The 22,998-nt window shown below is 40.3% G+C and overlaps 1 protein-coding gene across 4 annotated transcripts in view; it reads right to left on the bottom strand.

The window, feature by feature from the left end:
• Positions 1–22,998, bottom strand: part of HECTD4 (HECT domain E3 ubiquitin protein ligase 4) — a 70,892-nt gene that overhangs the window by 40,535 nt on the left and 7,359 nt on the right. For 2 of the 4 annotated variants that reach the window (XM_027689491.1, XM_027689494.1), the window contains exons 2-20: positions 19,628–20,145; positions 16,413–16,502; positions 15,922–16,052; positions 14,146–14,254; positions 13,337–13,475; positions 12,009–12,179; positions 10,957–11,149; positions 9,426–9,587; positions 9,217–9,330; positions 8,878–9,018; positions 8,287–8,519; positions 7,749–7,894; positions 5,937–6,007; positions 5,291–5,396; positions 4,576–4,696; positions 3,572–3,700; positions 2,288–2,412; positions 1,117–1,270; positions 710–810 (exon numbers count right to left, since the gene is read on the bottom strand). In XM_027689491.1, the coding sequence (XP_027545292.1) occupies positions 710–810; positions 1,117–1,270; positions 2,288–2,412; positions 3,572–3,700; positions 4,576–4,696; positions 5,291–5,396; positions 5,937–6,007; positions 7,749–7,894; positions 8,287–8,519; positions 8,878–9,018; positions 9,217–9,330; positions 9,426–9,587; positions 10,957–11,149; positions 12,009–12,179; positions 13,337–13,475; positions 14,146–14,254; positions 15,922–16,052; positions 16,413–16,502; positions 19,628–20,145 (2,954 nt within the window). The remainder of the gene's footprint in view (positions 1–709; positions 811–1,116; positions 1,271–2,287; positions 2,413–3,571; positions 3,701–4,575; positions 4,697–5,290; positions 5,397–5,936; positions 6,008–7,748; positions 7,895–8,286; positions 8,520–8,877; positions 9,019–9,216; positions 9,331–9,425; positions 9,588–10,956; positions 11,150–12,008; positions 12,180–13,336; positions 13,476–14,145; positions 14,255–15,921; positions 16,053–16,412; positions 16,503–19,627; positions 20,146–22,998) is intronic. The other 2 variants (XM_027689492.1, XM_027689495.1) reach the window with 1 other exon arrangement.

Genomic DNA, 22,998 nt, shown 5'->3' with positions numbered 1-22,998 from the left:
TCTACTATTCATTAAAATATCAAATACTTAAAATCCCCTCTCAGCATCGATACAAAGGGACACAAGGTATCGACTCCTGGGTTTAGGCATAACTGTATTGAGGGAATTTATACATTATATGTATTAAATATTTTCACAAGTTCTTTAATGCTACAAGTTTTCCAACACAGCTATTTTTAAGTAAGCAATTTTTATTTAATTTAGCTGTTTGTTTCTGTTTCTAAGCAGAAGCTTGATAACTTTGAGCTGAGACACAGGATTTAAATGCAGGAGTTCAAACTTTATATTTCTCTCTGTAAATTAAACAATTTAATATCTTTGCAATGGTTTAAATTCTGTATCTCCTGCTGCCAGAGCAATTTACATTTTCTCTTGATGGTCTTCCTTAACCTGATTTATTGAAGAGGAACATTTGGAATTAATTCTTAATGCTTGAGGTGAGGGAAAAAAACAAAACAAACCATACTCTGTGTAAACAACCTGAAGATATTCATAGCTTAATTATATATGCAAAAAAAAATTGGAACTAATTGCCTTTTGTAAAGGCTTATATAAATCTAAAACAACCTTGGAAATCACTACAACATGCCTTTAAAATTAACTAAAATAAAAATTGCTGCTTTCAGATTTATCCCACAACAATGGTCAAATGAACATTACAGCTCAGAGAATCTGTCCCACAAAAAGACCCAAATGTAAGGAAAATCACCTCTCATCAGGTAAGAGCTTCCCTTTCTGCTCTGAAGCACAACTGGGGGAACTGTTCAGTTCTGAGAAAACTGGAGACTGGGTTTTGAGCAGCAATGCAGTCTGTGGCCCAAAATACACAGTGTTAGGGACATGCAAACAGCAAAGCACTTTAAAAGCTCACTACTGAAACAATTAACAATTCCACTGTATGTTGTTATTGACAATAAATCATTACTGTGGTAGCAAGTGAAATTTAACATTCAGCTTTATCAGCTTTGGCAGCTGTTGAGAAATTCTTAAACTCTGATCTGTGGATCAGTTACTGCAGAAAGTTGACCAAAATCTGCAGCATTTTAGAACCTGTGTAGAACCATTTTTAAAAGAGTTTTTGTCCTTTGCAGCCAAGAGCTGCCACAGAGCCCGTACCTGACTGGTATAAAGAACCAGCTGCACCAGCTGAGGCATCAGGGCATCAGCCATGGTGAGGGTCTGCAAATTGGGGTGCATCAGAGATGTCAGCAGGACAGGGAGCAGGTGACCAAGCATTGTAGCCTTTGTGATCTGCTCCAGCCCTTTTAACCTGTAAGGAGAGTCAAGGTTTACATAGGAACAACTATTTTCACAGAGTATCACTTCTCTTTTTAGTCAGCTGTTTAATCTTGTAGCAGGCAATTCAAAATTCAGCAGAGAACATTTGCATTATATTAAAAAAACCACCAAGAAACTTCATCTTGAAAACATTTATTTCTCCAAAGTGTCAGTGCCCTTGTCTTTGCTGACAATTCTCACTAAGCAATCAGAGACCAGAAGACAGTAAATCAACAGTTTAATAATTACTTAGGAAATGCTAAGCTCCCCTGGGTATAGGATGAAAGTGCCCATCAAACACAAATGCACTTGTTCAGTTGGATATCAGCTCCCAGCACACACAGCTCAAAGTACATGAAAAGAATGTGGAGCTACCAAAATATATTTGAGCATGAAACCATCTGAAAATATCTCCAAGGAACTGTGTATTGTCAATAAACACAACTAATCTTGTGGGCACAGAAAAGCAGGAACTGAAACCTGAAACACAGCTGGGAGAGGGAGGTGTTTGTTTAAGGAGAGAAAAGTTCACAGCTTCTGTTTATATACCATTCCCAATGTATATTTTTAGGAGGAGGGAAGACAGGGAAGGGCAAGGTGTTGCTATCTGATGAAACGTGGGATATCAACAACATCCAGGGCTTGTCATGGATAAAATATCCAGTCCAGCTACTAGAGATGTAATAACCAGGATTTTCAAAATAAACAGGAATATTCCCAGCTAATTCCAGTTTATTTCCAGGTATCCTACTCATAAATATCATTGTAACTGACTAAAACCTTGTCAATTTGAGGTTCCTGTGGATACATCAACCTATAGATTATCAGGACTGACATGGAGAGTCTGATTCTAAATTCTTTATAAGTGCTAAACCAATGCTATAGGAATAAACAGATCCTATACATTCAAAGGTCAAGTTATAAAGAATAATTAATGCTAATTGTGCTTGTACAATGAACCACAAAAAGCAACACTGTTTTCAAATTAGGAAAGTCCTCCTTGTCTTACCTTTGCTCTCTGTCAGAAATGTCACTGTTTATTAGTGCTGTAGTGACTTGTTGCAGCATTTCTAAGACCTCATCACATCCTGTCAGGATTTGTGTAGCCAGAGACAAAATGCTGGTCTTTAGTTCCTGGGGACAAAAAGAGTGACAGGATACTTAAATTCTTGGAGAATCCCCCAAAAAGGACAACAGAACAAAACGATGGGTTTCCAAATGAAAAGAACGATAATGTGACCTGGCAGGCCTGCAGCAGGAGAGCCATCCAACACTTAAATTTGATTAATGTTAAGCCCCAAAGTGCTGGGAGAAACTAGGTGCATGTTTTACAGGATGCACATCCAGTTTCTAGAGGGAAGGAATCCCCACAGTCCAGCACAGCAGAGAGCTGTTAAGCCAGCCAAGGTACAGCACTGGTGACAATGTCCTAGGAATGAGCAGCACTGTAGAGAGAGAAACTGGACAATGAAAACGGGGGTGAATAGTGACACAAGAAAAATACCACAGTATTTAGCATTTACTCAATGAGCCTGAACAAGTAACTTTCCACTGCAGCAGGTTACAAGCACACACAGTCTGAGAGCAGCAGACAAAACCAGCTCAGAAACAATACCAGAAATTCAGAAATCAGTACCACTAGAGAATTATTACAAGAACTACTATGACAAGACAACCTGAAGCCAGGACAAACCTGACTTCTGGGAGTTTGTTGAAGGCTTTTCCAGAGGTAATATGAAATGACACCATTTTAATAGATATTATTAAACCTTGTCCTCTAACAGTTTCCTTCCCACAAACTTCATTAATTTTATTTTGAACAGATGGAGGTGGTTCTACACAAGCTTTGTAAGTTAAAAATGCAAAAAAGTAGAAGCCAGCTAAGGCAAATAAGAAGACCCTTTTCTATTAAAGTCTGAAAAATGCTTTTTCAAGGACAACCTGAGTGATTTGGAGAAGAAACAGTGTGGGGGGTAATGTGACCCGAAAGGATTCCTGGCATATGGATTTTCTTACTAGCACATATTTATGAAAATACATTTTAAACCTCATTATACATATATTTAGGAAGGAAGTGTCTGCTCTCCCTGACAATATAGAACCCAAGCTGGAATATTCAACACAGAACAATGGCAAACTTTACTAGAGACAGTTTTTTCCTGTTCTCCAGCTATTTAACTACACCAAGAGGAAAAAAAACCAACAAAACCACCAGCAGAAAGCACTGCAGGAACAAGGTGTCACAGGCACAGTGACTGTAGAGAGCCATACTAGAATAAAACTTGGTGTTTACCTGTACCTTCAATGTCTCTCCCTGCAAGGAGCTGTCACTGTCATCATTTTCATCAGGTTTAATCAAAATAGTGTTACTGAGGAGGTGGTTCTGTACAGCCATCAGGTACCTCAAGCAGGAGGATGCAGCCTTTAAATAAACAACACACTCTGCATTATCTGAACCTTTAATCACCCTGGAGTCAGGCAATCCTTGTACTTGGAAATTGGGAAGGGTAAAAAATGTTGAGGAACAAGACAAGCAAAAGCAAAAAATAATTTCACTTGAGCAGAATTTTTTTTACTGATTTAAAGCTTAATACACATTTTAGAGGAGAAACCGGTTGCAAACCACTGAATTTTTATTGAAATAACTCACAAAAATGCAAAGAGGCAGCACAATTTTATTCAAGTATGGAATATTACGGTAATACTCAAGTACTCTAGGAATTATTTAATTCTGAAAATAATGCCACCACAGAGCTAAATTTAATTCCTGAAGGTGCTACTTCTTTCCCACCCTCCTGCAGCACAGGCCATGATTTCCTGTCCCCTCCCCATGTTTGTATGGAAGCCCATCTCCTTTTGATCAGGGACCTGATCCTGCTGAAAACATCTCCACACCCTTTTACCATCAAATGTCAGCTTTCACTCATTTTTGTCTGTAAAAGGTAATTCTTTCTGCTGTATGAATCACTATACACAACTGTATTTTTTGGGTTTTAAGCTGCTGTGATGCTTTGAAGATTGAGACACAACAAACTCCCCTTAAACTGAAACAGCTCCCGGAGCAACTGGAAAATATATCCACATATAAACCTGTTTTAGCATTAACGTGTGATTTACTTTGCTGTGAGAAACTGTTCCTTCCTTCCCTGCACAGCATAAACAAGAGACATTCTTTTCCTGGATTTGTTAAGACAAACTATAAAAGTTTCACCTCCACATACTCAGTGAAGATGAAGGATTTAAGGAATATAAGAAGCCTAAGGTAAATATGCTTTTATCCAAACACATTTTACTTACAGGCACAGTTGAAAGAAGCCTTTGAAAATCATCTTTAGATACAGTTTGGCACTTGGTGATTAAGACACAAGATTCTCGGACAACAATCTTGAGAATGTAGTGCAACAGTTCATCATTTAGTCTTCAAAAGAAGCAAGAAAGGTATAAAATGTTAATAATCTAATTATTGTGTATTTTGTACAGCTCAGCTCCAAAGTCTCTGCAAGCTGTACCACAAATTATGCAAAAACAAAACAAGTATCTGTTCAACTTCAGAGTCAGACACAAAGAAAACCAAGCCTGAAATGTGTAACAATAATCAGTGCAACAGATTTCCAGGGAGTTCCTACATTGTCATACAAATCTATGACTTCTTATGGCTCCTATAAAAGACTCCTCCCAGCCTGAATAGTACCCAAGACTGGCAGTTTTACTGCTGAACAGTCACCTAATGTGATATGCAGAGTAATGTCATAAAACTGTATGTATGAACTTAACATCCACGTTTACCATGAACACTGTAAGGACAGGGAATCCCAAACCAAGTGTACAGAAGTCTCCCAAGTTTGTCCTAAAACACAAGACCTCTTTCCCTTGTCCTGATGAAATTCTACCCACCACAGAGACAGCATTTCAGGTCCCACTGCAGTGAGACAACAAGCAATTTCAGCAGAAGTTCATGCAAGTTTACCTAAAGCAAATAACAAACACACACTATAAAGGGGAGCCTTTTTACCTATAATGATCATCATCTTCACTCCCAAATCTGTTGTTCTGAAGCTGCTCAGCTAAATTAGTCAGGATAACATCACGCAGCTGAGACAGCCCACTGTTCCTCTCCCCTGAAAAGGAAAAACCTTTACAAAGCAGCCTTTTACAGAATTAATTTATTTTTATTTCCCCTGATATCTTGCTTAACATCCACTGCTGCTCAGGAGTGCCTGTATTTACAGTGTAACCCAATGCTCTGGTGTCACAGGCTGAACACTTTCTCTGCACAAGGCTCTGTTTGAAATTCCAAACACTCTGACACACAAACAGGTTCCTGTGAGAGAACAAATCACTGAGCATCAGCTGCTTCCAGCTCCAAATTCCCATTCCATGGTGAATGCCAGTAGGTTATTTCTCCTTCACTAAGGACTAAAATTACCTTTGGTTACTGTGTACTTGCAAATTTTCCTTTTCTCCACCTAACCTACCCCTGGCCATGCAGCCACTGAGAAGGGAGCTCCAGAATTTGAAGCATTCCATGATTTCCTAGAAAAGGATGGATTTAAAGCAGAGTAGTGCTCAATATCCTGAACTTTCTCCAGAGCTTGAGAAGTATTTCACTTTTGTTTGCAGTTAGAAAAACCACACTCTCACATGTCAGACATTCTCACCTTCAGTTAAGACCAATTTCAATAAATTATTGATTTCTGCTTCACCAGGATACAGGATATTTAAACCAGAGCTGAAGAGAAAAAGAAAACCATGTATTACTTAATGTATTCAGAGTTGAACAAAACAATTTGAGAGTCAGACTCTCAACTTATCATCTGACATAACATTTAGAATGACTGTGTAATGGCTTCTTCCAACTTAGAAAGGCATACTCCATATTTTAACATTGATTTAAGTCATGAAATAAGCAGCTGTTTTCTCCAGAAATCTCTTGTAATCAACTATATTTATTGTTTAGGTTCCAAAGCTTTTTCAAGAGCTGTTTGCTTCCCTCTGAGCAACTCCCCATTAATCATTTGTATATAAGACAGCACAATAATGTTGTTTAAAACAGAGAGATGTCAGGAAAAAATGATGATGGCTCAGAGAGTGACTCCAACAACGCTGGTGATGGGGTGAGAGCTGTGGCTTATCTGTGATTAGAACAATGAAAAACACAAATACAATAATCAAGAAATCACTACTGCTGCAGTTTCATACTTATTGAAGCCTGGGTTTTTATAGAAGTCTTAGTTTAAGCTCCACAGAAGGTTCTGGAATGAGCATTTCAGAAACACTTCTTGTGCAGATATTTTTCCCTTTAACTTGATGAACTTTTTCCTTTCTACCTGAATTGCCACATCAAGATAGAAGATCACAATCACTTCAAAGCAGCACTTCCTGACTGTAAGTGCTGAAATGATTATACAACCTTTTCCTTTCCTTTTTCCCCTCTTCTTTTTCAATAACATTATCACAGAAAAGAAAACTGGGATGTTTTTCAGCCTCACACTGAGAGCAGAGATTATTGCAGCTCCTCTCCCTCTGGCTCATGCTGATCAACTCTGATATGAACCTCAGGAAAACTTATCACACATTGCAAAGTAAGTTTGAGGTTCCATTGGCATCAGAATCCCCCCAGGAGAGAACAGGAGGAAGGAAATATTACCTAATCCCCACCTCTGAATTGTTTAACAAACCACTGAAGACACAGGGTTAAGCAAGGGAAACAAGGTGTCCACACAGGTGACAGGATACACTTTTCCCTGTCAAAAAGGCCCTGAAAATGCCAGAGAATCTTACTAAGACACATTATTCTTCTTCACTCAGAGCTGCATAAAGCCACAGAAGTTTGGAATGCTGTGATTCACACAGAGAAAATGCAGGTTGATCTCGAGAAGACTTTGTTCTCAACCTTTGGAGCACTTCCCACTGGAAAGCAGATGATATTTGTACTTGGGAGGTTGGAGACAGCATTCCTTGGCCTTGAGATTCACATTATCTCGTTTGCATGAGACAGCCACACTTCTTTCCCCTTGGCCTTTAATCTCAGAGCATTCCTCAAGCATTATTAATTCTGCTTCTCCTTACATTCCTTTTGTTCAGGAGAACTTCAGTGTTGCCACTTAAAACACTGGTTTAACAGCTGCCAACATCAACTTTGCCCTTTCCTGAACGCCAAGAAACTGTATAAGCTAAATATGGAAGCCATTCAAGCCATCACTGAAATGCAGAGAACTTTGCTTGAATTTAGCAATTATTTTATAATAAACATTAAAAAATCCTTAAGAAAGTCAATAAAAAGGCAACAAATTAAAAGTATTAAAAGCAATTACTACCTTTCATCACGACAAACCCATTGTATTTCTCCCACAGATACAAGTTCTAATAATTTTATCATACTAGGTCTTAAAATTGCTCATACTAAATTTTATCATATTAAAGTTACAGTGCTGAATAACAATTTGAATGTTGAGAATACAGATATTTACCTAATAGCCAGACAAACCTCCTTCTGAATTTCAGAGCAAATCTGGTCCCTTGGGGCCATCAGTAACTGCCAAAGCAAAAGGCCAGACCTTCTGACAATATCTCTGTTCCTTTCGGTTTGGGGGCTGAAGAAAAACTTAAAAACCACCTGAGAAAAATCAAACACAACAATATTAATATTAGAAACAAATATTAATCACATTAACTCCTTGTCTGCAGTTTGCCTGGGTCACTAGAAATCTCAGAGTCAGAATCTGACTTTGAATCAAAAAAATGGAAAAAAAAAAGAAGAAAGAAATCAGGAAATAACCTCCCCGGATTTTATTTTAATCTGTAGGGGTAGTGATTACATTTACATTTAAATTAGGACTCTTTAATGAGTGTATAAGATACTGCAAAACCACTGCTAAATCAACCTCATTACACTGAATACAACGGAGAAAAAAAAACCCTAACAAAACCAGTGGCTGCCTGTACTCTAAAACAACTCTTTTTTTTTATATACATTTATTGTGAAGCACATTTAGGGTGCTTTTGTACCTGAAAGACCACGAGGATGCAGCGGATGATGCAGGTGTCTCCATTCACCATGGCCTTCTCCATAATGTCACAGATGCTGCTGAGGTGATGGGCTTCAATTGGATGCTGCTTGCCCAAAAAATTGGTGATGGGAAGGTTGTTGCTGGCTGCCAGGAGGTTGAGTTGGTGGATACACATGGCACCAACATGGTGCAGTAACTGGTTGATAACCTCGTTTGTGGTTGTCGCATCCCCTAGAAGAGGAAAGGAGTTCAAATGCTGTCTGTAAACACAGATTTTATCATCAGCCTTTGCTTCTAAAATGCAATGTGTCATTAACAGCATGAACTTCAGGACATAAAAGAGCTGCCCACATCACTTTTTTAATGTGCTAAAGGAAGTAAGAACCTGGGAACTTCCACATCTCGCCTTGTGCTTTTCCCTTTCTCAAAGCAAAGCTAAAGCATGACCAATATTTACAAACACCTTTTCAAGAATGAACTCAGCTTTTAACAGAAAACTTCAAAAGGCAGTTTCTGTCTATTTATGTTTTGATAATCATCAGTTTCATTTCCACTTTGTATAAAGTGCTGACTTGTGGTTTTAGCTCACCTTTGGGCTCTGTGATGACGTGACTCACTCCCAGCCTCTGGCACACACAGTGGAATGCCTGGTTCCCAGGATTGCACCACTGATCAATGTAATCATTGGAGCACGTCCAGATCATGTTATTCATTGTATCATAACAAGCACCTAAGAAAAGGAAAATATTTCACCCATCAAATTGAAGACTGTTTGTTAGAAAAATCGGATTAAAGGATTTCTATAGCAGATATAAATCCATATGAAACCCCACCCACTGCAGAGCTGCTCACTGCAAATGAAAATCCAGATGGATGATTTAGAATCTAAGGGTCTGAAATATTCCCAGGAAAGGGAACTACTCCTCACCAAGTCCTGGAACTAGAGCACCACGTCCAAGGGAACTCCCTGCAGCATCAATGAGATCTGCTCTGCTGGTGAACTGCCCGTCCGAGATGTTGAACACCAGGCTGGAGGCAAGAACTGCACAGGAACAAATCTCCAATAAATTTCTGAGAAGTTTATTGTATTTCAGGAAGCCAGGGACTCCAAATGTGCCATAATTGTATCCAACTTACTTTTTAAGGACGACAAAGCACTTGTTCCTCCGAAGAGAGAGCGGGTGGCGGAGCTGCCTGAGCCCCCCGGGGGTGGGACCAGCATCACCAGGTACGTCCCACAGGTGTAGATGGGGGTCTTCCTCAGCATCTTCAGGGGCAGCCCACAGCTGGTGTTGGCAGCTGAAATATTGACCAGAAAATGTAACACAAACAGGCAATTCTTCAGAACAAGGCAGACTTCCATTTAGGGCTTCAAAGAAACCAATATGGAAATTCATTTAAGCCCTGCTTTGCAGCATCTACAAGATGCTGAAGAATTTTGTAAAGAATCAGAGAATGGTTTGGGATGGAAGGGACCTTAAAGGTCATCCAGTTCCAAACCCATGGGCAGGGACACCTTCCACTAGACCAGGTTGCTCAGAGCTCCCTCCAACCTGGCCTTGAACACTTCCAGGGATGGGGCAGCCACAGCTTCCCTATACAGGGGTGGCCTCACAATCCTACACATTCAACATCAATCCCAAACAGTTTCACACTTTAACCAAAGAAAACAACTTGAAAAAATAAAATAAATAAATAATTAAGCATAGCCAAAACTGTTTTAGTCATTGTATGGTGATACCCATACTGAAAGCACTGTCTTAGAGCCAAATAATCTCCTCACATAAAGGGATCACTCGAGATTCACTATGCATTTACTATTTTAAGTTCTCCTGCTCCACAGGAAATGTACAGAGCCATAATGATCTCACTCCTGCAACAGCTGATCAACACTTTTCTGAGCACTGACTAAAGAATTAGCCAAGAATAACCACTTACTCCTCTTCTTCTAGAGCATTTGATTTGTTCAATGGCAAAACACAGCCTTTAAAATAGCTCTCCGAGCTAACTCTGCCAAATTCCCTGGAAACATAGCTATTTCATTTATAATTTATTTTTATGGAAATACCTTTAATTGTTTCAAATTGAAGAATGAAAACTCATGTGCTTATGAAGGAAGTAGAGATATAACTCAAGATAAGATTTTAATCAGTTTAAGATAAATCTCACAAAGCTCCAGATCATCCTGCAAGCCATCCATGCTGTTCATTCAAGATTCCCTAATTAACTTGTTTCCACAAAAGAACACCCAAACATTGTGCAAACTACCTCAAAAAAAGCACAAAATTACTTCAAATTTATAATTTTCAACTGACTTGTGAAACAATAGTTACATTTTCTAAACTGCAGGCCATTTTTACATCCCAATTAGAAGCCCAGTTGAACTGCCAGCAGAGAAATATAATTATCAGTTTGCTGAAAGATGGTAAAAACTAGTCCAATAATTGAATTGGAAAAGGATGCTACAAGCATTCTTCCCACTTTTCATTCCTAAACTTTGCTCCCAATCAATTCCTAATTCAGCAAAGGAGCTGGTAACTGAAGCTTTAAGCAATTACTGTATATATCTGATTTTGAGGAAAAATACACTTTTTTATTCTTTAACCTGTCCTAAGAGGTCAGTAATGACTAGAATTGATACTGCCTGTGAAAATGAAGCTCTTCTGACCTGCTTGGTCCTCCTTGAGTGTGTTGGAGATGGTGGAGCCTGTGAGAGCAGCCAGGGTTGCTGAAGGGGAGGCCCTGTACCGGGACAGGCGGCTCAGCAGCATCTCATTGATGCTCTTGGCAGATTCACCCTCTTTCCTCATCAATATAATTCTTTCCTGCAGAGGATTTGCTATACATAGGCCATTTTCTACCTGTTAAAATAGAGAAAAAAAATACTTTAGATATCGAAATCCATCAGTGACTGATCACCTCAACTGAACAGTGACATTAAACACCACAATGCATCAGGTAGGGACACAAACAATCTCTGCTGACACAAGTTCTTGCAAAAACAAAGTGTTATAAAAGCTGGACAAATAAGTATCTTTTTGTTGCTGACTCTGTAGTTCAACAGAATAATCATATTAAAGATATTAGGTATCTTCTATTATCTTATACCTAAGATATTTAACAGAATACCTTCTATTTATTATATTTAACCGTTTAGTCTTAAAGATGCAACTGCTTGCCAGAAACTTGAGTTTCTTTATGGAACTCTACTTAAAAAATACATAATCCTCTTGTATGTTCTTAGTGATGGTTCACTGGCAAGTTTCGTAAGAAGAGGTTTTTAAATCATTTGCCAGCCAAAAAGTGAAAACAGTGATTTCCTTAGACCATAATCTCCAGGGGATGTTTAATTAAAGAATGAGTCTCTTAATGAAGATGTGATTTAAGCATTAGGGTTTTCCAAAAGTTGTACTACTACAGCCTCTCAATTCCAGCTCCATCCTCCCACTCCATCTTCCTCTGCTGAGGAGAAATACAGACATAAAACACACATTTTATATCACAAGAGAATTCACATTGCTAAATATAATGGCTGTATGTCCTGTCTCTGGAGATGGAATTGGACAATTCACCTTCTGTTCAAAGTTATTCCATATATATCTACTCAGATTACACATGTAAATATTCAAATCTAACATGTCAGTTGGAGAGTGCTGATATTTAATTAAACACCAGTCATGCTACCAACACTAGAGACATAAAACCCACATAATTTCTTACTATAATTTCAAAAATATCCATGAAGACAGAGTGGCCTTTTGGTGTTTTCTCGTTAAGACTTGCAGGAGACCAAATCCAGTAGAAATATGTGCCATCTGAAGAAAGATGCACCGTGGTCATGGTACTGCCCACTGGGAAGTGATTTACTGGCATTGGGATTATCTGACATACCTACAAGACAGAGAGCAGAAGAGGCTTAAAATTGGACTTAATAGTACTATTACATTTATTTATTACAAAGAGATGATGTTTGCCAAATACATATAAATCTCAAATTTAAAACATAAAAGGATCATCTCCTCTCTAATGATGGAGAGTATATCCCCAGTATCACAAAGTAAAAATACGCATCCTAAAGAATTATCTACTGTCTGCAACTTCTCTGAAATTTTACTTGAAACTTTGGAAGAAAAGGTGAATCCAAACACATTCAGTTTCAGGAAACACACTGGACATAAATGTGTATATCCATCCTTAAAACCACTCCAGGAAAAACCCTAAAGTAAACAAAGGACCCAGTTTTACAAAGGTGACAGTTGTTTATCTACAAATCAGAATCAGATTTGAAACAACACCTGAATTTTGAGACAACAGAAGAAAAATGAGCTGTTCAGGAAGAACATGTTCTTGGTTTAAGTCAAAGTCCATTTTGCTGTTGTTTGATTGCTTTATGTGACCATACTGGACTCATGGAATATCTTGACTTGGAATGGACCACAAGGATCATTGAGTTCGACTCCTGGCCCTGCTCAGGACACCCCAACAATCCCATCCTGTCCCTCAGAGCGTTGTCCAAACACTCCTGCAGCTCTGGCAGCCTTGGGGCTGTGACCATTCCCTGGGGAGCCTGTTCAGTGCCCCACCACCCTCTGGGGGAAGAACCTTTTCCTGAGATCCAACCTGACCCTGCCCTGACACAGCTCCAGCTGTTCCCTGGGTCTTGTCCCTGCTCACAGAGCAGAGATTGGAGCTGCCCCTCCTGGGGAAGTTGTGGATTGGGATGAGTCTCCCCTGAGCCTCCTCTTCTCCAGGCTGAACAAACCTGTATCCCAGCTCTTATAGAACTCTGGAATACAGGACAGTGCCAGTCTGCATATGCACATACACATGTACATATAGAGAGAACACACTCGGAAACAGAATAACATCCAAAACAAACTTACACCTTCCACCACACAGTGATTTCAAGGCAGGGTTACAAACAGGCACTTTCACAAAATAAGAGAAGAAACTTTGAGGATAAAACTAATTAAAGCTAAAAATTTGTGTGATTCATTAAGAATGTTTTCCTCCTGTACTCTAACTCTGCAGTGAACTGTTCCCTTTACCTGAAGGGTATGTTGATCCACCACCTGGAAAAGGTAGTGAGGTTTATTATCAAAAGACACGGGGCGATGGAGAAGTTTCCCATTCCCAAAGGCAACCCAGCCCGTCTCGAGCTCCTCATTCCTGCAGTACACAAAACCCCTGGCAAGAAAACAAAAGCAGGATATTAAAACTCTTCAAACTCCTGCCCTGTTTTTTGGTTTGTCAAAGAACAACTCACAACCACAGTCTTGAACTTTGACTGAACTTAAATTCAAGTCGGCAATTTTTGTTGTGAAAGGCTTAAACATAAAAAGCCTCATGGCTTCCAAGCAATAAAGAAGCAAGAAGGTACAGTGAGTCACAGCTGCAGTAATTATTTAATGAATGACATAATTAGCAAACAAATACTTACAAACACAGCAATTGTACAGCTACAAATAAAAGCCACAAAACTAGTCTGTAGTATATCCCTCTCAGCAAAGAAAAAAACAACCTACTAAACATAACAAAAATAAAATTAAATCTGAAATGCTATTCTGCTACTATGGAGGTTGAACTAATGGCCTCCAGAAGTCTCTTTCAAATTCAATTACTCTATAATTCTAGAGAAAACGTACTCAAGAAGAATTTCAGATGAAAAAACCAACTCATTAAAACAGTACTTAATGAATATACACAATATCATTGAATGGATTTGGTGGAAGGGACCTTAAAGATCACCCAGTTCCAACCCCCATGTACTCTGGCCTTGCCACACCCAACATCTGAGAGAGCTTTATCAAAACAGTGACTTTTGTTTTTAAGCAGCAAATATGGAACTGTCACTCACCTCAAAGTACCGTGGAGTCCAGACCCCAACTTGCTTATTCCTCTGCCCACGGAATTGGTTGTGTAAAGATAGAGCCCATCTGCTGCAAGACACCTTCCTAAATCTGCATCTGAAGCAGGAGAGGGAACAGAGCAGAGACCACCCCTGTAACACCTGAACTGGGAATTCTCCAGGAGCGTTACACCGCAACTGGAAACCAGCAGCTGCTCGGACAGTTTTTAATACTGAATTTATTATTTGGTGTTTTAAGAGCTTCTGTAACACAGATAAAGTCTAAGAAACACAGCAGTTTCTTCACATCTCTCAAGCCTCACGTGACACCAACTCACCCCAATACCAGGGCTCATCAAATCTCCTGCTGTTGCCAAATAAACTTAACAAGAATTAGGTGCCACTCACTCAGTTTCTCTTTGGAGACAGTAAATAACATGAACATTGTGTTTCACAATTCTAAAGTACATCATCATTATCCTTTTCTGAGTAACTTCCTTTTCCTGTCTTGTGTCCTCATTTCAGTGTTAAATGTCTGGGTTTGGGTATTATGGCCAAAGCTGCTGTAAAAAACCTGAGCTTGCTTTTTCTGCACAGTATTCCAAACTATAAATCCAGCAGGAACTAGACCAGCACACCCAACCATGGGTACACAGGGCTACGCAACCAAACTCATTTCAAGTGCAAAATTCCTTTACTTAAATACAAAACTACTTGAATATTTGCTATTAAATGCTTTCAGAATGATGAAAAGAAGCAGAGGACTGTTCTATTCTGCTTTTGCAACAGGTAACACTGTTCAGAACTGGCAGCAAGATAAATATAAGCAAAGCTTAGGACTCTGCAAACCTTCCTGCTCAGGGCTGCTGGTCTAACACAGTGTGAGGGAAGAATAATCCAACACTGAGCCTTGATCTAATTTCTGCTACGACTCTGTGCTTCTCTTGAAGCTGGTCAGCAGATCCTTCTACCTCTGAACACTTAAATTAGGACAAAATCTATTTGAAACACAGCACTTTGTCACTCAAAGAGCAGTAATTATTAATAATCAAGATGGGACACTCCTGTCCAGTCAACCTATTTAAGTTCACAGCAGTCAGTTAAGGAAAGGAAAAAATCTATCACTGTCAGAGCAAGAAAACTTGCTTATATATCCGAAAAACAGAGATGTCTTCAGTAAAGTTGCAGACAGCCTCAAATGACAACTCAGATTTTTAAATTCCTATGGCTTGCATTAAATGTCATCAAACTAATATTTCTAAAGCAATGTGAACTGGCTTACTTAGTGAAAAAAGAGTAGGCAAACAAAGCAGTAAAAACTGAGAATTAGTTCAGGGAAAGAAAAACAAAAGAAAGCAGTAAAATAAGAATATACAAAACCAACCGGACAGAACCAAAAGCAGAATGGGGAAGGTGGGGGGGGGAAACCAATGAACTTGTATTTCTAAAAATAAACCTGCTGTGGTCAATGATAGCTGGTATTGAATACAGGGATCCTGCCCAGGGCAAGGGAATTGTGCTTACTGAGGGACTAATGAGTGGATAATGTCCAAACTCTATTTGACCTCTCTGCAGAATTCCCCCTGGAGTCAGGGAGGGTCAATGTATCAACTGCTTTTGATTGTTTCCTACAGCCTCACAATTGAAAACAGCAGCTGCTCCTCAGCAACCAAAAAGTTTTCTGAATCCCAACTCTAAAGCTTTACATTAATTTTCACACAAGTATCACCACTAAAAGCATCCTGCCCTCCCCTGCTCCTACTGACAAGTCATGAAATAATTCACCTTTATTTTCGCTGTTGGAGCCAGTGTTGGCATCAGGGGCAGGTAACATGTCTTCAAAGCCCCAGGACACGATGTGCTTTCCTCCAAGCAAACAGGAGGGTGATCCAGGGCCTCCCTCCAAAAGCAACAACCTTTAAGCAGAAAAATATAATAAGATGCATAAAGAACAGTGATAGCAAAAATTAGCTACGTTAAAAGTTAAGCTGAAGATGTATTTTAAGTAATTATTCTCTGTCAGAGCTCATAAGGCACTTAAAGAAATCATCAATATTTAATTAAAAATTAAAATCTTAACACCCCAAACCCAATCAGTAGATGCTTTTAGATTTGATTTTCTAATGTCTCCAGCAAATGACTAAATTTCGATCTTTCCTAGAGCTCTGTAACTCTGAAGCAATTTAATCACATTTAAAGACATTCATCCCTAAATGCACTGAACACATTTTCAGAGCTGATGGAAAAGTGCTCCAAGGAGGAAAGTCACTACAAACCTGTAGAGAACATCAGCCACAGGCAGGGACCCCAGCTCAGTCTGTTTCTGTAATAGATGCACTGTATGAACAAAGGTTTTCAGCGACCCTCTAAAAGGACAAGAGAAACATGAATTAAAGATGTCTGTTGAAGCCAGACTGAATCCACACACACAAACAGCACCCACAGAGACTGTAACACCCAGTACCACGAGAGAAGAGCAAAGATATGGCATCAACTTCTTTTCTATTTGTATTTTTTTTCGTAGAATGATGGCATATCCTGAGCTGGAAGGGATCAAAAGGATCATCCAGTCCAACTCCTGGCCCTGCCCAGGACACCCCAACAATCCCATCCTGTCCCTCAGAGCGTTGTCCAAACACTCCTGGAGCTCTGGCAGCCTTGGGGCCGTGACCATTCCCTGGGGTCCCTGTTCAGTGCCCCACCACCCTCTGGGGGAAAAACTTTTTCCTGAGATCCAATCTAAACCTCCCCTGACACAGCTCCAGCCCTTCCCTCTGGTCCTGTCCCTGCTCACAGAGCAGAGACTGGAGTTGCCTGTCCGCTGTCCCTCCTGAAGAAGTTGTGAATTAGGATGAGTTTCCCCTCACAACCCCAAATTTGGAAGCTTTCCCCCTTCTGAATTGATGCATTTAAATGTATATAAGGACTAGAACCCTGAAAACAAAATTAAACCAAAGGAGAAGCTGTTTCTAATCTTGCCTAAAAGCGTTGCTTTAAAATTTGATTGTAGCATTTACAAGCATATGGAGTTCGTAACTAATTAAATTCTTGTTCATTTAATGAATACTTTTTTTTGGAGAACTTGTGAAATCTGTATGCTAATATAGTACAAAAGGCCTTTTTATGTAGAAATGAAGAGATTTAGAAATCTTTAAAAATATATAGTTTACAATTTCTGTTTTAAAGTCTATCAGGAAGAAGGCATTTTCTGAATTACTATTTCCAGGCATAACAGCCCAGCTGAGCAGGAGAATTTTGGCTGTGCCTTAGGCACGGTCAGTTATGCAGTGATTTCTTCAGAAACACGAGTGATCAGCTGCAGAGACCCTTTCCCTGCACTCTGCTGAATCCAGTCTTGTGCTTCCAGTCACACGTGGGCAGTCTTAGCTCCTAAACTTTCCTCCCCCCACTGTTTTCCTCAGTGGCATCTTCAGCTCTTGTGCTTTCACTGATAAACCTCAGCCAGGAGAAAACTGACACCAAACACTTTAAAGCACCTCAATTAATTATTTAAAGCAATATAATTACCCTGTGGGTTTATTCTTAGGAATATGAAGCAACCAAGATTGCAACCAGGAACGTCAATAATAGTCTCATTTTTAAGGTTTTTGGCTTCCTCATGGTACCCAACACACGACTTAGATATTTAAAGGAAAAGCGTGAGGCTTTCAGAGGTGAACAAAGCACACCAGGATATTACAACTCTGTAAGCAAGGCAAGACAGATTTGCAAAGAAAATATAAGATCAACCCTCATTTCAAAAGCTCTATTAGAAATTTAGCTCTTCTACAAATTCAGCTGCAACAGAACAGCCCATATTTCCCACAAATTGACATCTGGGAAAAAAAATAAATGAGATTGTGTTTATCAAATCCAATTTATCTGAGCTATGTTTGAGTACATTGCCTTTTAGATAAGGCAATTGTCAGCACAGAACAATTTGCCACATACCATAGATTTCTCATTGACTTCATTAGAACAAGTACACTAGAAATTAAGTGGTTTTTACTTGAATACACCTTTTCCTAAAGCAAATTATGACATCTCTGGAGAACTCCAACATCTTAAATCAGAGTTGAACTTCACAGACAAGGCAGCAACCTGAGAAACATTAAAGCAAAGATTTTCAAAAGGCTACTAGTGACTTCAGACCCACACTCATGGGGCTCTGCACAAGTTTTGTGTGTTCCTCCCCCTCTCAATAGTCCCATCCCCTAAAGCAGGTTTTTATTATGATCAATCATGGCCCATTTGCCCTCAATCAGCTGATGTTGTGCCAAACCTACATTGGTTGAACTCTTCAATGGCAACAAAATAGCTACAAATATTTCCCAGACAACACTGAAATCAAATCTGACAGGAATTGTCCCAAAACCTGGCAGTGCCACCTTCTCCAGCCAAATGAAGGTGCACAAAGGGGCAGGACAAAGGGAAAAGGAGACAACTCTCCTCCATGACAAAAACGTTTGGAACCATTCCTAGAACAGCTCACTGCAGTAGAAGCAACAATATCCACAAGAGGCATTTCTAACCCAGATCCTTCTGCCTTTGCATATGCCAAACACACAGAGAAAAGAAGTGCTTGGCAGTTTCACCCTTTCCAAACCAATATTTAAATATTAGAAAGAAAAAGACTGGTGTGACCTGAAAACAAGTATCAATGGTTCAGTCACATCATTTTTGATTCTTCTTTTTAAATAGAGACACTGAGTACCAACATCAACCACAGCACTGCCCTGGGCAGTGCTGGAATCACCATCCCTGGAAGTGCAGCAGAATTTGCCACATACCATAGACTCCTCATTGACTTCATTAGAACAAGTACACTAGAAATTAAGTGGTTTTCATTTGAATAAATCTTTTCCTAAAGCAAATCATGGCATATCCCGGGAACTCCAACATCTTAAATCAGAGTTATACCTGACAGATAAGGCAGCAACCTGAGAAACATTAAAGCCAAGATTTTCAAAAGGCTACTCATGACTTTAGACCCACACTCATGGGGCTTTGCACAAGTTTTGTGTGTTCCTCCTCCTCTCTCCAAGCCCTATCCCCTAAAGTAGGTTTCTATTAAAATCAGTCATGGCCAATTTGTCCTCAATCAGCTGATGTTGTGCCAAACCCATGCAGGGCAGGTAATAATTCAACCTACATTGGTCGAACTCTCCACTGGCAACAAAATACCTACAAATATTTCCCAGACAACACCAAAACCAAATCTGAAAGGAACTGCTCCAAAACCTGGCAGTGCCACCCTCTCCAGCCAAACGAAGGAGTAGGACAAAGGGAAAAGGACACAACTCTCCTCCATGATGAAAACATTCCCTCTCATTGCTCAGGGCAGTGGGGGAGTCACCACCTCTGGAAGTGTTCAGAAACCACATGGACGTGGCACTTTGGGACATGGCAGTGCTGGGTTAATGGTCGGACTCGATGACCTCAAAGACCTTTTCCAGCCTTAAGGATTCCACAATTCACTGTCATTCCTTACCTTGCACAAGCCAAGGCAACTAGGGCAGCAGCAGCATTTTCCTTCTGCTTGTAGGGGATGTGCTGGCCGGAGGGCGACGTGTCCTCCAGCCAGGAGCAGAGCAGGGCCTCGATGCCGTTGAGGCAGTCGGCGGGTTCCTTGGTGAGGCTCAAGGGCTGGCAGTCCCGAAGGCAGTTCAGCAGCACCTCAGCAGTGATGTTACACAGGGAAGGGTCTGTTCTACTCTGGGACTGGATGAGGGGGAACACCAGGAGCAGCCCCATGCGGGAGGTGAACGGTGCCTGCTCCGGCTGCTGTAACAGCCCCTGGCGCTTGAGCAGGGCCAGGGCCTCCTCGTCCCCGGAGCTCTCCCGGTCGTGCTGCTCCTCCAGGGCCAGCTGGCGCTGGGCGTTCCAGAGCCCCCTGAGGGCGTTCAGCCGGTATTCCAGCAGCCGGGCATAGGCGTTGCTCTGGTTCCCACACACGGACCGTAAGCGCTCGGCCAGCTCCGAAGGGTTCTTGGTCTCGAACGACAGGATCTGGAAGGGAAAAGAGGGTATTTATTTTAAAAAGTCACATATGGCTGGGTGTGATTTCCAGATCAGCTGCTCTCTGCACACATTTGGGGGGTATTTTAATTTCTGGGTATAAATAAAGTTACACTGGATCCAAAGGACATGCAATGGAGTTGAGCCCAACAGGACGAGGAGCAATGGCCACAAACTAAAACACAAGTTCCATCTCAACATGAGGAAGAACCTCTTTCCATGGAGGTGACAGAGCACTGGAACTGCCCAGGGAGGATGTGGATTCTCCAAACCCACCTGGATGAGTTCCCGTGTCACCTGCTCCAGGTGACCCTGCCTGGGCAGGGCGTTGGACTGGGTGATCTCCAGAGGTCCCTTCCCACCCCAGCTATTCTGGGATGCTGACTCAGCATCCTCACCGAACCTGGGCTTGGACAGGAGGATTTCCAGAGGTCCCTTCCTACCTTAACTATTCTGGGATTCTATGACCCTCTTATTGCTGAGTCAGCATCCTCACTGAACCTGAGCCTGGGGGTTGCTGATGGAGATTTTTAAACTTTCAATCATGACATTGAAACAACAACAATATAATTGTAGAGAAAAACACACACAAAATTTTATCTGGGAAAATAAACACTTGCCTCCTTTGGAGCTTTTTCTTTTGTAATCGAGGCAATTTTGCTAACAACTTCAAAAGTACTGAGAGGCTGAGGGTCCCAGGGGTTTAGAGCCCTTCTATGAAAACTAATAGGTCAACAATCTTGTGTAATAAGAACCTGTATGTTCTGGTTTTGGAGCTTTTCAAACAAACAAACCAACCAACAAACCAGTTCTCTCCAATGAACCAGGAGTTCTGTTACACTCTCTCCCCTCCCTGTTTTTTTCCCTCCTCAGTTTTATCACATTGCATTTAGCTACACCTTTCTCAAAATATTCCCAGTTGCTGCCTTAGTTTAAAAACCTAAAAGTCTCCTCCTCATCATTTCAGACAGAAGAAAGAGCCCTTTTTGGCACTTCTAAATAAAATTGGAGACAAAGCTGGAACAACAGAAAACAAGTAAACCATGACACAGAAACATATTTATGGGTTAGAACCAGCCTGGTACTGGGAAACTCAGAATTTTAAGTAATTTGCAGACAACTTTTCTCCCTCCAGCAAACAACAACAGTAGAGATCAGCAAAGTCACTTGAGCTGTGGCAACCTCAAGGAAAGGCATGAGCCAAGCATTTTGTGATCCTCTGGATCCAGTGTCCAAAGGGATCCAGTGTCCCTGTGCCACAATGACTCATCTCATCCACCCCCAAACACTTTGGTATTTTTATGCTGTAAAATTGTCCTTCCCCCACTTAATTAATAAATATATATATATATATATATACATGTATATTATATATCTAGGAGGGGGAAACTGAGAGACAAAGAGCTGCAATGGGTAATGTCACGCAAGGTTGTTTGGTTTGTGGTTTTTAATTGCAGGCAGCAGTGACACAGAACATGAAATAAATGTTTATATCTAATTGTAGACTTTTGAACAGCTCATTAAAACGCTCCAGGACAAATCACAGCTGCCATTTCCACACTAAAGGCAATGGAACAGCTTTGCAGGAGGACACTCACCACTAGAGTCATGAAAAGTTCACTTTAAAGGAATTCACATCATAATTACACTTGAATAGACGTTGTATTGAGCTTCTTAAAACTAATGAACCTCTTTTAATTAATTTCTCATAGGGAGTAGGAATATTAATTCCTAACCCACATATTATACATTTAAAATAACCACCTCATGTTCAGTTGTGTGTTCTGCTGTCTCAAAAATAAGCTTGTTTCCTGTTATAGATGGAATCACTTTCTAGAACAGTTTGCTTTTGATTTTCTTGAACTAAACTGGATGGATTTTCAACTAAGTGACAACAAGCTGCAGAAGTGTGGGGGGAAAGAGAATGAATGCTTTCATTTTGAGAATTAAATGCTGAAGAAAACATGGGCTTTGACCACATCAATAACCACAAATCTTGTGATTTACTTGGTGTTACATGTCTTGCTCCTCAAGTCCCTCAGTTTAACAGGAAGGTGGATCTTTTTTGTCTTTCATTTGGCTCTACATCTCTGAGTCTGTCTTGTACCAGTCAAGACAAGTCAGTGTCAAATATGTGCAGATATGCTGATGAAAAGCCTTTTCCTGCTGAAGTTTTATTTTCTCACTGATCTCACATTCACAATTTGCTTTATAAGCACAGTATGGTCTGTCTGGAATTGTTAAGAGTGTTTTGCTTTGGTCTTTCATGAGAGAAATAAGCACTAATTTGGGTAAATGATACAGGAAGTCTATCAGCTTCAACACATTTACAAGCCCATTCTAAAATGGGACGTACAGACTTCTGATAACACAGTTTACATCATGGTTTTCATACACAGTTTATGGAACCAGTGGAAAAAAGCTTAATTATTCAACATCATCTGAAGGTCTAAGTTGGCATTTGCACTTCCAGAAAATAAGAGGGTATCAGAATAATGTTAGAAGAAAGGTGTGAGGTCATCTGCTACACGGGATAATGCAGAAAATTATCTTATCTGTTTTTCTCAAAAGACATTTTATTAGTGGTCGATACTCGGAGCTACCTCCAAAAAGGAGCTTCAAGCCCAAATGTTCCCAGGGAGGCTCTGACAAACACCTTGGGAACTTTCAGGGTCTGGACACACTCCCAAGATCCCACCACACACCAGGGATGCACTCTGGCTCTCCCTGGTGAGCCAAACAGAGCCCTTCCTACCCCAACTCTATGACAGAGCTTCCCTTGGGCCATGCCAGGTATTTAACTGCTTCCCTCTGGGTGGAGTAAAGACTTCCCAGAGGAATCCC

This window comes from Neopelma chrysocephalum, unplaced genomic scaffold, assembly GCF_003984885.1.
Source record: "Neopelma chrysocephalum unplaced genomic scaffold, ASM398488v2 Primary Assembly neopelma1_77, whole genome shotgun sequence".
NCBI classification, from domain to species: Eukaryota; Metazoa; Chordata; class Aves; order Passeriformes; family Pipridae; genus Neopelma; species Neopelma chrysocephalum.
Note: the sequence above shows the minus strand (reverse complement) of the source record. Positions and strands in the feature narration are given on the sequence as shown.